Source organism: Scomber scombrus, chromosome 7, assembly GCF_963691925.1.
Source record: "Scomber scombrus chromosome 7, fScoSco1.1, whole genome shotgun sequence".
Taxonomy (NCBI): Eukaryota; Metazoa; Chordata; class Actinopteri; order Scombriformes; family Scombridae; genus Scomber; species Scomber scombrus.
Genome location: NC_084976.1, coordinates 18,741,780 through 18,760,236, shown reverse-complemented (window position 1 = coordinate 18,760,236; position 18,457 = coordinate 18,741,780). Strand labels below are relative to the sequence as shown.

Genomic DNA, 18,457 nt, shown 5'->3' with positions numbered 1-18,457 from the left:
GGTGAAAAACCTGATCAGAGAGAGAATTCAGTTCAAGAAATGATACTGAAAAACTGTGGTTTTTTTCAGGTGAATTCATTTGGAATTAATCTTCTGGGTGCCAGTGCTAACACTGACATGTTTAAGTGAGGAAGGTTTTAAAATAAATAATCAAACTGAGTAATGTCTTTTATCCTAAAAGCACTCAAACCTACCTTTCAGCGTGACTCCACTCACACTTTTCCTAAATTTCCAAAGCCGTACAGACACAAACTGTTTTCTGATTGGTTCTGTTGGACGAGGAGGAGCTGATGTGAATCTACTTGTGAGGGAGGTCTTCTCAGAGGGTCAAAGTTCGGCCACTGTTGGAGAGAACGTGTGATAAGACGTTTTATCAGCCTGCTGGAGAAGAAGCTGAGAAAATACCACATGTGAGGACTGATTCAGAAGTGACCAACAAAGCAATAACACACTGCAGACAGTAGAGAGGCTATGAAGAACACAACTTATAAACTGTATATACCATGTAATGCAGAGTTATTTCTTCTCATGTCTGTGAAACACACATTAAACAGAAAATGTCACTTACCACACATTTCTCTCATTGAGTGCAGTGTGTTAGCTGTGCAGCTCACTGGTCAGAGGCACATGTGGTGTCACTATAAATAGATGTCTCCTGCAGCAGTGCTTCCTTACTTTGAGTAAAGTGGCACAAGATGCATTTAGGAGAATTTTTCTATATTTGAATTAAGGATAGAGGGTGTTGTAAGCGATGCTGTACAGATTGTAAAGTCCATCATAAATGTGTGTTTATGGGTCTTGTTTTGGACATTTTAATTGTATTAGTTTAGAGAAAGAATATAGGTAAGTTAGGTGCAAAAAAGGGGTGTAAGAATAAAATCTCACTAACATCTGAAAACATGGACCAAAAAATAAACACATAATTAGACATGTATCATGTATCACAATTACTTGTTCATTGTTCATTGTATTTGAACTGTCCCAACTGAGGATGTCAAACCCACAATGCTGTGTATGCAGGTTCAAATGTCATGGTAACATCCATGCTGCATTGATTTCACAGTAACGTTATATAGTGTGTACAGTATTATAGTGTGGAGTATAGAAGTTAAATGTTGTAAAGTGATAAAAGTGTAAATTATTGAGATATATTACAGTTAAATCTTGTGAAATAATTTACAGTGCTGTTAAATATTTTGATTATATGAATACATTAATTAATTGCTCAACGTAGCTCATTTGAATGGATTATTTAAATTTGAATTTGATTATTTGTGTATATGTATTCATATCGTATATGTATGTATATGATTAATTAATGATTTCTGTTATTACCAGACATTACCTCACATTTTACATAAAACTACAGTTGAATCTGTACATATACAATAAATTACCATTGAAAAAACACTATTAATGTAAAATTACTTTTTTTTATAGTGTAGAGCTGCAGGGATTAGTCAAGTAATCAATTAGTCAATCAGCAAAATATTCTGCAATTGTCTTGCTCATCAAATAATTATTTTAATCATTTTTAAGGGAAAATGCCAACAATCATTTTGTGTGTTTTGCATGATAGTAAACTGATTATCTATCAATTATGGACTGTTGAAAACATTTGAAGACATCATCTTGGGCTTTATGCTTTATAATAATACGTAGTTTCAACCCTAATTAAAACCACACATTAAGCTTTTTGGAGACGTTGACTCCTATTACATATTTCAACCTTCCTGCAGATGGAACTAATATCTGCTCATTCACTATAATCTCCTACCAGATTATCAAAATGATTATTTTGACCCTCCATGCTATAGATTATATTTGCACACATACACAATTCAATTCAATTCAATTCAATTCAATTCAATTCAATTCAATTCAATTCAATTCAATTCAATTCAATTCAATTCAATTCAATTCAATTCAATTCAATTCAATATACTTTATTTGTCCCCGAGGGGGCACTTTAAAAGGCATGAGGAGCAGCATCTGACAAATACTCACACCCAAAAAACCCCAAAACCTAATACTTATCGTCTTAATGTTATAGATAGTGTCACTGTTTAGAGCAAGTAACACATTGGATGAACCAAAATTTCCTTCAATTAAATCAGGACAAAACTGAGGTAATTGTTTTTGGCAATAAAGAGAAGAGGATTGCTGTCAGTAAACATCTTGAGTCACTCTCTCTAAAAACTAGCGACCAAGTCCGAACCCTTGGCGTGCTGATAGACTCAGATCTGACCTTCAGCAGTCATATCAAATCAATCACCAAAACAGCCTTCTATCAGCTTAAGAACATATCCAGAGTGAAGGGATTTATGTCTCAAACAGACCAGGAGAAGTTGATTCATGCTTTCATCTCCAGTAGACTCGACTACTGTAACGGTCTTCTGACTGGACTCCCACAAAAAAGCATTAAACAACTGCAGCTCATTCAGAACGCTGCAGCTCGAGTTTTGACCAGAACAAAGAGATCAGAGCACATTACTCCAGTTCTAAAGTCTTTACACTGGCTCCCAGTCAGCTATAGAATAGATTTTAAAGTTATGCTACTGGTCTACAAATCACTGAATGGTTAGGTCCAGAATACATGAATGACATGTTAGTAGAATATAAACCCAGTAGAGCTCTGAGATCTACTGACTCAGGTCAGATAGTGGAGCCCAGAGTTCAGACTAAACATGGTGAAGCAGCTTTTAGCTGTTATGCTGCACACAACTGGAACAAACTACCAGCAGAACTGAAATCAGCCCCAACTGTGAATAATTTTAAATCCAGGTTAAAAACACTTCTCTTCTCCTGTGCTTATGATTGAGCTCTTTTAAAGCACTTTAAATTTTAATCTTTCATTTGCACTCTGTCCTTTTAACGATTTTAAAGCAAATCATTATTTTATGCTGCAAACTTATTTTTAATGCTCTATTATAGTATTTTATTTCTCTCTCTTTCTATGTTTCTGTACTTTGTTGTTTTTATTATCAGTGTGTGTGTGTGTGTGTGTGTGTGTGTGTGTGTGTGTGTGTGTGTGTGTGTGTGTGTGTGGGGGGGGGGTTAGATATATCTTGCCTAGATATATCTAACTCTCTTGTCTTCAATGTATTTTTCTTGGTATTTAAAAAACAAAAACAAAACAAAATTTAAAAGCAAAAAATATAAGATATAACTTAACATTTTTATTTCTCACTGTTTGTCTCGGCTTTGTGAAAAGGACAGCCTATTCACCCACCTGCTGCCATAGATATGTAAAACTCTGCACTTGGAAGGTGTGCTATTGAATTGCAAAGGTCAATTAAAGCCACTAGCAACCATCTTAGCTCTTCCTTCTGAGAATGTGATAATTAGGGCCAGAGTTTAAGCTGATCAATTAAGGGCTTGTTAACTGCCTCAACTGGTGCGTTTGTGTATCTCAGTATTTAACAAGCTGCCTTTAGTGCTGAACACAATAGAGACGTGTGCTCACACCTCGAGCGGTTGACTTCTCAGATAATTGCCTCTTTCTTTTCAGGGCCTCTCATCGTGTCTCACTTCCTTTCCCTCTATCAATTTGTCGAGTTGGATTCTTTTCATACTGCTGGTAAAAAGGGGGGGGGGGTGCATTTGCACTGAGCGCTGATGTCACTTGACTTAATTTGGCACAGGGACCCACAGTACACACACACACACACACACACATACACACACACATATACAATAACAATTATATTAGTAAATCTCTTTCTCTGAAGCAGCCCATCTCCCTCAAGCTGAGTCCTCAGTACAGTTTGTTGGAAGATACGAAGACACACAGCAGCCTGAACAGGATAAAGGTAAGAATTATTTTTCTTTTAAGCTAAACAGAGTAAAACAGGACTAAATACACCGGACAGCTGTCATGTTTCCAATTGATCAATGCTCTGCTTAATTATAGGCATTAAATGTGACACAAATCTAATTGAAAACTGTTATTTTCTCATATCAAATAACATAGCATTTTAAATGCATTGGTCTATTTACACAAGAGCTCCCTTGCTGCTGTTTCATTTGATTTTAACACCATTGTAACGCTGCGGATTGAAATCATGTAGAGTAACCAGGTCAATGATTTAGACAGAAATCATTAATGAACACTTACGTTTGATTATATTTGACAGACTCACAAGCGCACAATCAAACATTATAGGACAGTGACTCAAAAGAGCTGCTGTAAATTTCTCAAGAAGCTGACCAGGTGACAGTGCAAGAAAGAGCGCTGGAAAGAAGTTCTTTTTTTATTTTTAAATTAAAGTAAGAAAAGACTTGAAGTAGAAAAGTGCATAAGAAATACCATAAGCAAAGATAGTAAGGAAATGGTGCAACCTTTTAGTAAACCCTTTCCTTTTATGTAAAATAAATCACAATACATAATAATTTGATAAATAAATAGTGGATTTAAATAATTATTGCTCAAAAGAGCTGTTGTACACATTTTTCAAAGTAGCTAGTGATGCTATTTTAAAATTAAAATAAGAAAAGACCAGAAGTAGAAAAGTGCATAAGAAATACCATAAGCAAATGTAGTAAGAAATTAGCAAAACATTTTATGTTAATTCACTCAAAATACATGATAACTGAATTGTCATGAAGTGTAATTACAACTGTGCATCAATGGAAATCTTTTCTTATCCTCTTTAAACTCTTTAATCTCTAATCGCTTGACAGCGATCTTGATTTCCTTACACTGGCTCCCCATGAAATTCATAATTCAATTAAGATAAGATCAAATGTACCTTCAACACAGTAGTACACATGGTTAGAATTTTTACACCCACCCCCCAAAAAGTAAGTAATAATAATAATAGATCTGAGTGTGTGGAAATCTTTTAGTTTATTTATTTATTTATTTTTTAAAAACGTTTAGGACCGTACCAAGACTTAGCCGAATGGAGCAGTGGTCATCCTGTATTATTCACTAGATTAAAAAAAGTAAAAAATAAGAGGGATAAAAATAGATCCAATAAAGTAGATCAATGTGCCATGGGGCTGTTCCTAAAATTATACATACACTCATAGCAGTATCTGTTTATCTGTGACAGTTTCACTGTGAGTGGCATGTGGTTTTGAGTCTGAATCAGTGGAGGTCGGAGGTACTGGCTGCTGTGGCGTTGCAGGGTCTGATGATGACTGATAGCACAAAGGATCCTTGTGATAATTTCTTAGAGCTCTGTATGACAGCTACTGTAGCCCCACATCACCAGTCTGTGTCTGAGGTCCTCTGTTGTTCGGGGTTTGTTGCTTGTTCTTCGCTTCAGGCTGAAAACATAAAGGAGACTCTGCTTTTGAGGTTGTGGTTCCTAAACTTTGAAACTCTCCTTTTGGACAAAAAGGTGTTTTAAAAAGCATCCCAAAACCCACATGATTTAAAATTTGATTTGTGTAATTTAAATTTTTTTAACCTTCTCAAATCTGTATTTTATTTTGTCTGTTTTCTTATTTTTTTATTGTGAGGAATGTGACATGACTCTTGACTCATGTGACTCTCTGCTTTTGAGAGGTGTTATTTATTACTTACTTACATTTCATTTTCCAGCCATGCGACCATCCGTCTCTGTGACTCTTGAGCCCGGGTTGGAGAGAGGGGTGCCCTGGGGTCGTGACCTCTTCACCTTTGTAACTTCAGCAGCAGGTCACATGATGAGGACCCTTCAGAAACCCCGTAAGAACCGGCCGTCTAAACGGCAGGTCAACCACCGTCGCTTCCTGCACAACATGATTCAGAGGTGTGTTGGAGGGAGCAGAAAAGCACTGAAACCAACTGATATTAACATAATTATAAACCAGTTTGTTCCTGCCAGTATCTTAAGGCAGTGGATCCCAACCTAGGTGTTGAGACCCCTCAAAAGGACCCAAGAAAAATCTGAGGGGTCATCTGACAATTAAAGGGATTAAAGGGAAAATATGTCTTAAAACCAGCAAAATTAAGTATTTTTTGTGAAATATTGGAAGAGTTTTTGCATCTTAAAATCCTTCACGCTGAATAATTCAATAATAAGAATCAAAGTTTGATTGAACTCATCTTAACTAATTTCATGAGGGGTTTCAAAAGACATTACTTAATTTTAAAAGAACAGTTTGACAAGAGTTTGATGAGAAGACTGACACTATTACATCATGTCTGTACTGTAAATATGACACCGCAGCCAGAAACTTAAGCTTAACATAAAGACTGGAAACAGGTGGACAGCTAGCTTGGCTCTATCAAAAGATAATAAAATCTGCCAGGGAGCTAGAAGAAATTCCAGAAATGTCACTTTCACACTTCAGTTTCTTGTCCAGATTAAACATAAATATAACATGTTAATTAATGGGTTTTACAGTTGGTGGTAGGTGGATTTTGTTGCCTTTGAACAGAGTCAGGCTAGCTGTTACACTTGTTTCCAGTCTTTAAGTTAAACTAAGCTAACCAGGTGCTGGTTCTAGCTACACAGTTAGTGTACAGACATGAAAGGGATCAATCTTCTCATCTTACTTGCAGAAAAAGTAAGTAGTAAGTGTAGTACCCCACATTTTGGGTTTAAGGGATGTAAAAGGTTAGGAACCACTTTTGTCGTTCTGCAAACTACTGTTATAATATTTAATCTTTCCTCTCATGTGTCTCTCTGAACAGAAAGTTTGCAGACATAGAGGCAGCGAACCACCGACTAGCATCCGCTCTTTATTTTAAGGAGCAGGACAAAAATGTATCTGCTGGGACACCTGAGCAGTCAGGTAGCCCCTCTCAGGGTGGCTCTCTACATGATCCAGATAAATGCAGTGTTCATACTGATGCAGACGACATCTCAAAGTCTCAGAGCGACGTCTCTGTTGGCTCACATGAAACTGAAATCAGTGAAAAGAAGCAGCCAGATTCGGGACATCTTTGGAAACGGCTTCCCAAATCACAGTCCACCACCTTCACTTCCAGGAAGAACAGCCAGGGCAAAGGAACACAGAAGCAGAAAAAGGGGAGTGTAAATCAGAAACTGGCTGAATTCATATCCATGAGCTCCCCCAAAGGTTTAGACTACGACCACGGGGAAGAGCTTTTTCAAGCAGACTATTATGAAAATGAAAACATACTAAAGACAACCAGCATTCTCCCAGAGGACACTCAAATGACTTTAAATGACTCCAGTGTCCTCCAAAATGTGGACATCTCTCCATCCTTCTCTCCGGAGCTCTCTCCGTTGTCTCTTGACTCTAGTGATTTCTCAATCCAAATGTTCACAGACATCTCCACCTGCACACAAACCCAGAAGAGCGTGACTGACATAACAGACAGTCAGTGGACTGACATCATGGATGTTTTCTGTGCTGGCAGTAAGGACTTAGCCAGTGGCATGGATGTAGAGGCCTATTTTGAAAGTATCTGTGCATGCCAAGGTGATACTGGGGCAGACGATGATGCATTTGCAGATCAGTCAGATAATTTCACACAAAGGATCTGCAGCAATAGACCTGATGTGGTTGATCTACACTGTGAGCGAGGGGAGTATAGTTATGATACAGTTGATGGATACAGCTGTCATGGAGATCAGGAGTTGATGATAAACCACCTCCAGAGTGATCAGAAGAGCTCACAGGCGCTGAGACAATACCAGGACGCTGCAGAGATGCAATTCAACAACTTCATACCACTTCAAGGCACCGAAAACAACCAAAACCAACTCCTCACCTCCATCAGCTACCTTTATAACATCTCTGAGCTGCAACACCCTCAGGAGGAGAGTCCCTGTATGCTGGTGAATTGTGAAAATAACCTAAACTTTATGCCATTTGAGGGCGTTGCTCAGTCATTTTCTGCCCCTCTTCATCCTGAGCACCATCATATACTAACACCACCCCATGAGGACGACTGGCTGTTCACTGACATCCTGAATGACAGGAAGTCACTCGATTGCTAGGAGAAGACGTTTGTATCTTTTCTGGAAGTTTGTTACTTATAAGATGCACGTTAAAACTGTAAATGTCATGGATTAGCTTAAATCTTGTGAAAGGGGACGAGGGGGCAGTGAAGGGTGTGTGCAAGATCTCTTCCTCATTTTATAGTAGAGAAGAAACAAAACTTCAAATAGCTGTATCTTTGGATGGCACAGAAATGTCATAATCAGTCATATTTTGCAGCAAATTCCATATTGATGAGCTTTTTGGGAAGATTTTGGAAAGTTTGGACTAAATCTTAAGCAATGAGGTCACAGCAAATACTACGGATCAAGGGATTTTATGACTCCTAACTTTATTCGATATGAAGAGGTCATGATCAATAATTTGACAGTCAAACAGTCAACATAATCTATCCATCTATTTTTCTGTTTGTGACAGAAGCTTTGCTGATTATTGTGATTTTCAGAACAGTGTTCCTCCCAGTTAATATAGTTTTTTATTTAAATGCCTCAATGCTTAAAGATTCTTTAAATATTTCAACAATTTCTCTTGATTGAAACCAAAAATCTTTGTATGTAAAGACCTGTCAATTGGCAGATTCCTGTACTCCTACCATGTCTTTTAATTAGTGCTTTATTAAAGGTAGCTTCACTGAAAAGATTAGCTTGTATAATTGCAAAATCGGTTACATGAACACATGTTTGTTACAGGTGCTGAGTCAATGTCCTCTGAAGGCTGTTTCTAGTAAAATGACATTTATTATATTTGCCAATACCTGTTCCGTAGTTATATTTTCAGTTAACATGGGATTTACAGTCACTTTGCTTGAGATTTGACCACAAACACCTGTTTGTTCACTACTGACTGGAGGTAAATTATTTTATCAATACGCAGCCTGAATTAAATTTGCACCCATTTGCACCAAATTTTTGATTTGTACATATGTTTAAGCTTTAATTGTTATTTAAGCTGTGTGTGAGTCTGGATCTGTGTGATTACAGTGGTATGAAGTTGAAAATGGTGTCAAATATCCAGAATGTGAATAAACAACGATAAATATAACAATAATAACACCTGTTTTCTGTAGCATTTGAGCCTTTTTGTCAGAGTATGTCTTTGTCTGGAGCCTGCGTGTGTGTTTCTGACTCAGCCTGCTTTCAAGGTAACAGACTGAAGACCAGTTAAATGGGGACAGCTTGAAACATGTTTGTTTTTTTGGGTCAGTGGTTAAAGTTAGGCTTAGGTAAGTAGTGTTTATGGTTAGGGTGAGTCTTCAAGAATTGAACATTAGTCAATGGAATGTCCCCAAAGCTGACTTAAGTAAATATGCGTGTGAATGCCCGACCTGTGCAAAGAAACACACAGACACACAAAATTCAAAACCAACGACATATATTAAAGTTAACCCCAGTCAGATGTTTTATAATAACAGCATCATTAACAAAAAAAAGGCTAGAACAATAAAACACATTTCCAAAAATGTTTCAAGTTCCACAGTAGCCATAAACAAACACAGAGAGGAAAATAACACCTTTGAGAAGCACCGGCCTGGTATCTCGCTACAGGTGAACAGAACTCATCTGTCCTCCTTCCAGCAGTTCAATTCATGTGTCTTTAGGTTTTGGTCTATCAAGGCTTGAATGAACTCGCCACATTTAGACGCTGATATGATATTTTGAGATTAGGTGAAGAGTTCAGAGTGACAGATTGTGTCGTGACACCTAATGTCAGCTCATTTGGCTTAATGCTATGTCGGCCTCTTTCAGATAAATTATAACCTGACAAAGCAGACGTAAAGTACTGACAGTGTCTGGCTGAGTTTATCCCCACTGGTTGTGTGTAAAGTGCAGCATTTACACAATATCTTAAAAAACACAGATTCAAACAAAATCCTTTGCATATTGCTAAAATAAAAAGAATAATACATACAGAAAATTAAAAAAACAACAAAACCCCTTTAATAGGGCATTAAATATATGTCGTCAGTAGTCAAATCTTTGATCTTTCTTCACCTGTCACTAACTGTGAATCATGGTGAACCTGGCATGGCGAAAAAAAAAGCTTAACATGACTGAAAGGATGGATACACACATGGGACGTTAGGCCTGTTAATTACTGTACACGCTTTTGTTTTTGTCAGTGCAGATGTTTGCTTTGCTTTGCTGCTTCATTAAAATATACAACCTGTTTATTTAAAACTGAAGGAAGAAGAGGGAGCAGTAATGACGACCCTGATTACCGAAAACTACTGTACTTGTCCAGTCCATAATCAACGGTACACACCCACAGGATCATTAATAATTTGACATATAGTATATATATTTAGATATATGTGCAGAATAAAAAGAAAACATTCAGAACATTTGTGTTTTCAGCTACACAATCTTCATCTTTCTGTAGCTCCAATTGAAACTCAAAGCGCCTGTGACATTCTTTCTAACTTAAATAAATAGTTCAACATATTAGGAGACATGTTTATTCACTTTCTCACCAAGAGTTAGAAGAGATGATCAATACTGTCTGAACGTTAAATGAGAAGCTACAGCTAGCAGCTGGATAGCTCAGCTGAGCGCAGCTAACAGCTAACAAACTCATGCTTTACATCTTGTTTATTAAATCCACAGCTTGTCCTTCTTACACTTTTTTGTGCAGATTTAACAAAGAATAACATGAACTTTAGAGGTGCTGGTGAGTGGATTTTGTTTTATAAACTAAGCTAACCTGCTGTTGGCTTTAGCTTCATATTTAGCATACAGATGTGAGATATGTATCAATCTCAATCTCATCTGACTCAGGAAAGCAAATATGTGTATTCCCCAAAATGTGAAACTATTCCTTTAAAGAGCGTGTCCAAGTTTGTTAAGACAATGCTGTTTGTGTCTACATCCAAAAGTAGACATCACATCGATTTCCTGGACAGACTTAAAACTGTGACAGCTGGGCAGATGCTGAAGGAGGTCGTAAACGAGAAGAACTAAAAAAAAAAAGCCCTTCATCTGTTAAATAGTAAACAATACATGCTGGGGGGAAATGGAGACCAAGTAAAGAAAAACATCTTTAAAACCAGGTTTCACAAACACAGCAACATCATCAAACTGCCTGTGTTTGATCGGCATAACCCACACATGTAGGACTGTATGTCACTTTGAGTTTCAATAGCAAGGGTAAAAAAATCTACTTTATGTTCTACTTGCATTTACTTAAATACATAAAAATTCATTCCTCAGTGCCTCCATCGTCATTTTTAATCTAATACTAATAGTTTCTGAAAACACTCGTGCTCAGTTATTCTACAATCTTCTACATGGGAACTATGAGCAGAGATTTTTCTACTGATGAAATCATCCAGTGACTCGACTGGATGATACCTACCCAGACTCTACTCCTGTCATCTACTCTATCCTACACCTACTCTATGTTTACTACGAATGTAAGTCCCTTTTTCTCATCCATACGCCCACCATTTGGTTAAAAAAAAAAAAAAAGAAGCTTTGTTTGATTGATAATTTACACAGTTAATCAGTAAAAATCAAAATTACAATGTACAAGATGCTCATGGGAATAAAATGTGATGTGTTTCAGTCTTAAACAAGAAAAAAATAAGATCCATTGTGACAAGTCGTTCTGCTTTGGGTAAAAAGATCAATTAATACAGTTCTCCACAGGTTAGTTTAAGTTATGTTGATGCGGTAGAAAATCCACATATTTGCTTCTATTCTACATCAGCAATAACCTCAACCAGTCAAACCACTTAATCACCAGAAAGGTCTTCCATGTTAATTCACTTTTGAGATGTGATGCTGCAACTGACTGAAACAAATTTGTGCCGACAGTAAATGTAACTCACTCCAGCCTAACATCAGTGCCAGCCGTATCAGAAATAATCAGACAAAAACGCCTCCCAACAAGACTGAGTTGTACAGTAAAACAACCAGCAATCAATAACTTAAGCTCATATTGAGATTGATATAAATTATACAAATTTCTGAAGCAATATGTTAAGACTTAAGTTGAAGAAACTATCTAATACTACCTACTGTATTATCTAACAACCTACTGTTTCTAATCTATAGAAAAAGGGTTTATTTATTTAATACAACCTTAATGCAGCGAGTGTGACTGCACATTGGCTGTTTTTTATGGTCAAATGTGTCATGTCACTACTATTGTGACAAATGACATGAAAATGAGATCAATATGTTATGAAACTCGGCGTAATGCTTTTCAGTTCTTTATGAACCATTTCCAATAAAAGGTTTGACTAAATACTGGTTACTAATTGCCATTTCTCTAACTGTCTGTTTACCAGCTTATTACAAGTTTTCTTTTGCGGTTTTAAAAACGTTAATTGACACATGAAGATGTCAGAAATCGCATTTGCACTTAAGACACATACGCAGAGAAGATGAAACTCCCTGTTCAACATGTGTGTATTTGACTTCTTCTTTTCTTGTTGGCTATTTAATATAACATGTACATATAGATTGTCTTAACACCTTTCAGGAGTATTTTCACCTCTCCATTAGCCCTTTGTGAAATTAGATTGTTTGTATATTCAATCCTCATCAAAGGGTTAAACATGGCTTAGTTTTGAAATACCTCCTAATGTAAAAGACATGGCCACCGTAATGTTTCTGCTCTCTAAGCTGTACAGCAATCGTGAAATCAGATAAATTACTTTGCTGATAATAATTAATTAGTTCCTCAGAAATTCATTACAGAGGTGTAATGTAAAAATTTCCAGTCTTTGTTATGTTGCTTTTTTTGTTACAAAATAAAAAACCAATTCCAGTTGCCTCTTTGTAAAATCTCATTTTTACACGTTTTCTGTTCTTTTTCAGAAAAAACGAGGCAAAAATCTTAAAGAGCATTAAGTAAGGTTGTTGTATAGCGCCTGATGTTCCTACATGACATTTATAAACTAGTGTTCTGCTGTGTGCTGTGTGCATGTCGCTCCATCACCCCTGAGAAATCGAGGCTGCGAGAGGCCGATGCGTGTTTGTGTGTGTGTGTGTGTCTGTGTGTGTGTGATGAGTTGAGTCTATGTGTGTGTGTCACTCTGTGTTGTTGACGCTATAGGGTGGTGGAGGGTCCAGGCTGTGTTCTGAGGAGGGAGTCGGGGTCCCTGGGAGTCCAGAGGAAGGGGTCGGCGAGGCAGGGGGCTCCTCTGAGTCCGAGTTCTCCAGCGATAGGTCGTCCACCAGCGCTCTGCGTCCACGCATCGCCAAGGGCAACGGAGCACGCCTGGAAAAGGAGAGTGAGAACCAGCTGAATGCAATCCGAGGAAAACACAACACACAGCTATTTAATCGCTTAAGACTAGGGCAGCTACTGAATTCTATTTTAATTAGCTATTCATCTGTTCTATTTAAAAACAATTTTTTTTAAAAAATCACATAAATCTAGAAAAATGTCGGAAAATAGTGAAAAGTGACCGTTACAAGTTCAGGTCCAACAACATGTCAAAACTCAAAGATTTACATCCAAAAAGCAGTAAATCCTCACATTGGACTCGCTAAATTGACTTTGACTTCATTCAATGACTTTAAATATTTGTTGATTCATTGTCTATTAATTGATTAACCCATAAATCAATTAACCTTATCATTACTACCATTTTGGGGAATAAGCTTATTTGCTTTCTTGGTAACTTGTGAATTAGGTAATAAGATAAATACCACTTTCATATCTGTAGAGTAAATATGAAGCTACAGCCAGCAGATGGTTAGCTTATCTTAGCAATACTAGAAACAGTGGTATACAGCTAGCCCAGCTCTGTCTAAAGACAACATAATCCGCATGAGAATATGTCTGAAGCTCACAAATTAACACTTTATATTGTATTTGTTTCAACTGTTTACAAACAACAAATTTGTGGATTTATGGGGGTAAATTGAGGGAGTAATTCTTTCGTAGGGTGCAGTCACTTCCTGGAATCTCCACTGGTTGCCTGGCAACAATAAGACTCTCGAAATGTTGAACTATTCCTTTAAAAAATTAAATCATAAAATATGTCATGCTTTTTTTCTTTCTTTTTTTTTTAGATTGTAAAAGTCAAAATTTCACTTTTGGTGTGTTGAACAAAAATGATGATTATTATGAAGTAAATTAAATAGGTTATATAAATACAGATGAAACACACAAAGCCAATTAAATAAATAATGTCTGGAAATATCCCACACATGTACTTTACATACTGTGCATGTACTTAAAGACCCCTCCCTTCCACACAGACAATAAAAAGTAACACACACAATGACCTACTTATCTGGTCTCCATTCAGGGACGCTGAGTGTTGGTGTTACGAAGACAGATGGACAGTGTTAGATGGACATAAATGGAAGCAACAAAAGAGCACAGCAAAACCAAATCATATTGAGTTAATGAGGGGTTAAAAACAAACAAAACAACAGTAAATGATGATCGTTCATCCGGTCATGCAAACAGAGAAAACACGAAAACAAACACACACACACGTTTACCTGAGCTGGCTGCGGAGGCTGGTGATCTCCCGTGTCATGCTCTGACTGCTGTCACTGAGCTCCTCCAGCTCTCTCTGCAGCTTCCTTTTCTGGGCGTTGGAACGGGAGTTCTCCTCCTCCACCTCCTCCAGCTGCCTCTTCAGCTGCTTCAGTCGGACCATAGACTTATCCAGCTGGAGTAGGAGGATGAAAAGAGGGGATGGGGAGGAGGAGAGCAACAAAAGAGAAGAGGGGGAGAAGGACGGAGCCCATTGCAGAGGTCAGGGTGAGACGTGAGGTTGGAGGAAAGGGGGGAAAAGGAAGAGAGAGAGAGAGAAGGGGACAGATATATAAAAAGACAGATTAGTCTAGGAACAGGAGGACTGATAGGGATCAGGAGTCAGATTAAACCTGGCAGATTATCACTGCTGATGTTTTGGGAGGGGAGTCTGTGTCTCTGCTGCGTCTGCAGGATTTATTTTTCGGAGTGGAATACATTATATCTTCCCAATAAACACACAGATGCCGGGGCGGGATTAGGATTAGGTTGCACTGAGCCGGAGAAATCACTTATTTTAGGATGATTTTTCCACCACTCTTTGTGCCCGACCTCTATTAAATGATTATTTAATGCTCCGTCTCTGTCTGTATATTCTGCTCTGTGTTGTCTTCTGTGGCTCACCTTAGTTAAATATATGGATGAGCTGGCTGGTGCAGTCAGCATGATGTTAATTATTTACCTGCTCTCTGTATTGGTCTGCGTGCCTCCTCTCGTCTTCTGCCTGCATCATCACCTCCTTCAGTTTCTTCTCTGTCTTCCGCACCAGTTTGTTGGCGATGGCTCGTTCCCTGAAAGAAAGAAGAGGTCATTATAAGTTACCTGTTGCAACAAGCAATTCAAGACCATTTGTCAAGGTAAAATCTAAAGGTTACATGAACAAAAAACCCACATTGCATGTCATTTGTAACGCTTGATTTGTTTTATGTTAAACATCTCAAGTCGCACACTTCTGTCTGATTGTTGGACAGCGCTGGCAGAACTTAAAAAGTGATTACTGATATTTTATTGAGTTAAAACAATAATATTTACTTTGAGACCTTAATAAAAAAAGAGAAAAACTCCCTACAGTCTAAATCATATTTTTAAAACATATTATTTGTACTAATGCATCTTTGTTAGTTTATCTTACTGTCTCTCCTGCTCCAGCTGCTCCTCCATTGATTCTATCTTGGCCTCCAGGGCGGCGACGCTGAGCCGGTGTTTGCCTCTCACGGCTCCCTCCAGCTCCCCCAGTCGGCTCTTCAGCTCCTTGTTCTGCCTCTCCAGCTGCTCCCGAGCTGCCTCAGCCTTCTGGGCCAGAGTCCTCTCTCCCTGCAGCTGCACGGTCAAAGTCTCCACCTGGACCACGACAATGACAATGAGCGCTTACAAAAATGAGTGTAGAATGTATACTGTGTATGCAGATATAAGCTGTGTATGTGTGTGTGTGTGTGTGTGTGTGTGTGTGTGTGTGTGTGTGTGTGTGCACCTGTAGAGCCGTCTTTCTTTGTCTCTCTGCCAGCAGCTCAGCGTTAGACTGCTCCTCCTCCAGCTCCTCTTCCAGCTGACTGACTCGTGATTCTAACCTCCGCTTCTCTTCGAGGAGCACCGTCCTGGACAAACACACAATTTTACTAATAGCAACAAGTCCACACATAAACTGACAAAACAATGATGAACACAGTGTATCAAAAGTAAAGGGATACTAACTTTCCAGAACTGCTGTTGACCATCTCATCTGCCATCTCGTCTCTCTCCTGCTGAGCCTGTCTCCTCTGCCTCTCAGATACAGACAACTCCTACACAGAGAGAAGGATGCAGACAATGGTTAAAAGTCATTTAGACACACATCTTAACATTTCTGTTAGGTTTCAGTTCAAACGCACACTTACCTCAGTGAATTGCAGGACTTCTGCCTCCAGAATTTGGATTTTCTTCTCGCTGTCTTTCGATTGGGTGATCACCTCGTCCCGAGCCAACTTGGTCTCATCTAGTTCTCGAAGGATTTCTTTCATTTGACCCTTTGACAAGTAAAAACATTTTAAAACAACTGAACATTAACAAGCAAAGGACATGTTTGTGTGTGTGTGTGCGTGTGTGTGGTTCAGTTACCTGCAGCCTCCGTAGCTGCTTCACTGCCTCCTCTTTGCCACGGCTGGATGTCTCCACCTGGGCCTCGGCTTCCTGCAGCTCCGCCTCCAGCTGCTTCTTGGACGAAACGGCCTGAGACCGCTGACTCCTCTCCTCCTCCAGCTGGATCTCCAGCTCCCTCACCTGAGACACAGGAGGGAGGACATAAGAAAATGAAGACTTGTGGAGAGAAAATAGCAACAACTCTTCTCTCTCTTTCCTGGCTCTACCTGTTTGCTGAGAGCCCTCCTCTTCTCCTCTCCCTTCTCCTCACTGGTGCTGAGCTCCCTCTCAAACTGAGCCTTGAGCGCCTGCATGTTGACCTCCAACCTCAGCCTCGAGTTCTCCGCCTCCGTGAGCTCTTCCTCCAGCTCCTGTGTCTGAACTCGCAGGTTCTGGGCCTCCGTTTCGAGAGCCCTCCGGGTCCGCTCCAACTCATGGACCTGACGCAGCAGCAGATGAGAGGAGGTGACTCACAGAGATCTCAGATACAGAAGTAACAAAGGAGCCCTGAGAGATAGATCCTTACGTTCTTGCCGACATCGTCCTGCTGGTTCACTAACTGTTCCATTTCAAGACGGAGCTGCTTGTTGGCCCTCTCTAGCTCCTCCCTCTGATCCTGGGCCTCCTACATACAAAAACACAAAAGATTAACCATAAAAATCACAGCTTACAGTGATGACTGTACACTGTAGGACCAGAAGGTGCTTCAGGAAAATATAACTGGCACACACTTAGCTATTGTACAATGTTATGCTGTCTGCTCTGATTAAGTTTACCTGCAAGGCTCGGGACAATGCCAGATATCGTGTTTCCTTCTCTCGGCTGTCTGCTTCTGCTCTGTCTCTCTCGTCTGCCAGCCGAGCGCTCACTGCCTTCTCCTCTGCCAGACACTGAGCGGCAAAGTATAAGACAAAGTTAGGCATCAGTTAGGTTATTTTTACTGCCTGTATATGCGAGTAGGCTGACGGTCTTTCTGCTAATTTTGTTTCTGACCTGGTCGAACTTCTTCTGCCTCTTCTCTAGAGCCGTGCAGTTCTGCCTCTCTCTCTGCAAGGCCAGAGTCATGTCTTCTATCTCTTCTCTCAGTCTCTCCCTCTGCCTCTCCACTCTCTCTTTCTCCTCCTCCCTCTGTCGCTCCCTCTGGATGGCGCCGTCCAGCTCTCTCTGGAGTTTCCTGCGTGCCTCCTCCCCGGCTTCCACCGCGATGTTCACCTCCTCCGACTGCTTACGCAATTCAGCCAACTGTAGAGTAGCAACAGAGATGGGTTTGTAAATGTCAGAGCCATGTCTACAGAAAGTTCACAAAGCAATAAGTCTTTGTAATTTGTTCTTTGTTTTTGTTCCTACTCTTCACGTTGTCCTTGGTCTACACTTGTTCTGTCGTATCATTCGTTTTCAATCAACTGTGTAGCACTTTGAACTGCATTAACCTGTATAAATGGTGCTATATAAATAACTTTTGATTGATTAAATCAACTTTATATTTCTGGTCTCCTTTGGATATTTTAGTGGGCTTTATCCAGGGATGTTGTGGGAAACTACTTAGGTATTTATTCTATATTTTACTGCAGGAAATAACAAAATCTTATATGTAACAAAACAAGATAAAGCGTGTGTCTCTGGTGCACCTGCTGAGTGTGAGTCTGAATCTGCCGGGTCAACTCTTTTGACCTCTCCTCTTCTTCCTCGACTCTCTCCATCAGTCCATTCCTCTCCTCCTCCAGCGCTCGCACCCTCGAGCCCAGAGCCAGCTTCTGACGAGTCTCCTCCTGCAGCAATTCCTGAAAGAGAGTAAAAGATAAGTGTCAACCAAGTTCAGTTCCTTATAAAACTCAAGATAAAAAAACCCTACAGCCATTCTCTCAACTATTAGAAGAAAGTGCTAAATGTGTCTGTGACTGTGGCCCCAAAGCCAAAGCCTGTGTCACCCCTGACCCAC

The 18,457-nt window shown here is 39.2% G+C and overlaps 1 protein-coding gene across 1 annotated transcript in view; it reads right to left on the bottom strand.

Annotated features, from left to right (window-relative positions):
* Positions 1-12,938: 12,938 nt before the first annotated feature.
* myh14 (myosin, heavy chain 14, non-muscle) overlaps positions 12,939-18,457 on the bottom strand; it is a 29,891-nt gene continuing 24,372 nt past the window's right edge. Inside the window, exons 30-42 of the mRNA XM_062423318.1 lie at positions 18,147-18,299; positions 17,512-17,760; positions 17,295-17,408; positions 17,045-17,143; positions 16,746-16,958; positions 16,498-16,659; positions 16,278-16,406; positions 16,096-16,184; positions 15,875-15,998; positions 15,536-15,744; positions 15,086-15,194; positions 14,367-14,539; positions 12,939-13,152 (exon numbers count right to left, since the gene is read on the bottom strand). Coding sequence (XP_062279302.1) covers positions 12,939-13,152; positions 14,367-14,539; positions 15,086-15,194; positions 15,536-15,744; positions 15,875-15,998; positions 16,096-16,184; positions 16,278-16,406; positions 16,498-16,659; positions 16,746-16,958; positions 17,045-17,143; positions 17,295-17,408; positions 17,512-17,760; positions 18,147-18,299 — 2,037 coding nt within the window. The remainder of the gene's footprint in view (positions 13,153-14,366; positions 14,540-15,085; positions 15,195-15,535; positions 15,745-15,874; positions 15,999-16,095; positions 16,185-16,277; positions 16,407-16,497; positions 16,660-16,745; positions 16,959-17,044; positions 17,144-17,294; positions 17,409-17,511; positions 17,761-18,146; positions 18,300-18,457) is intronic.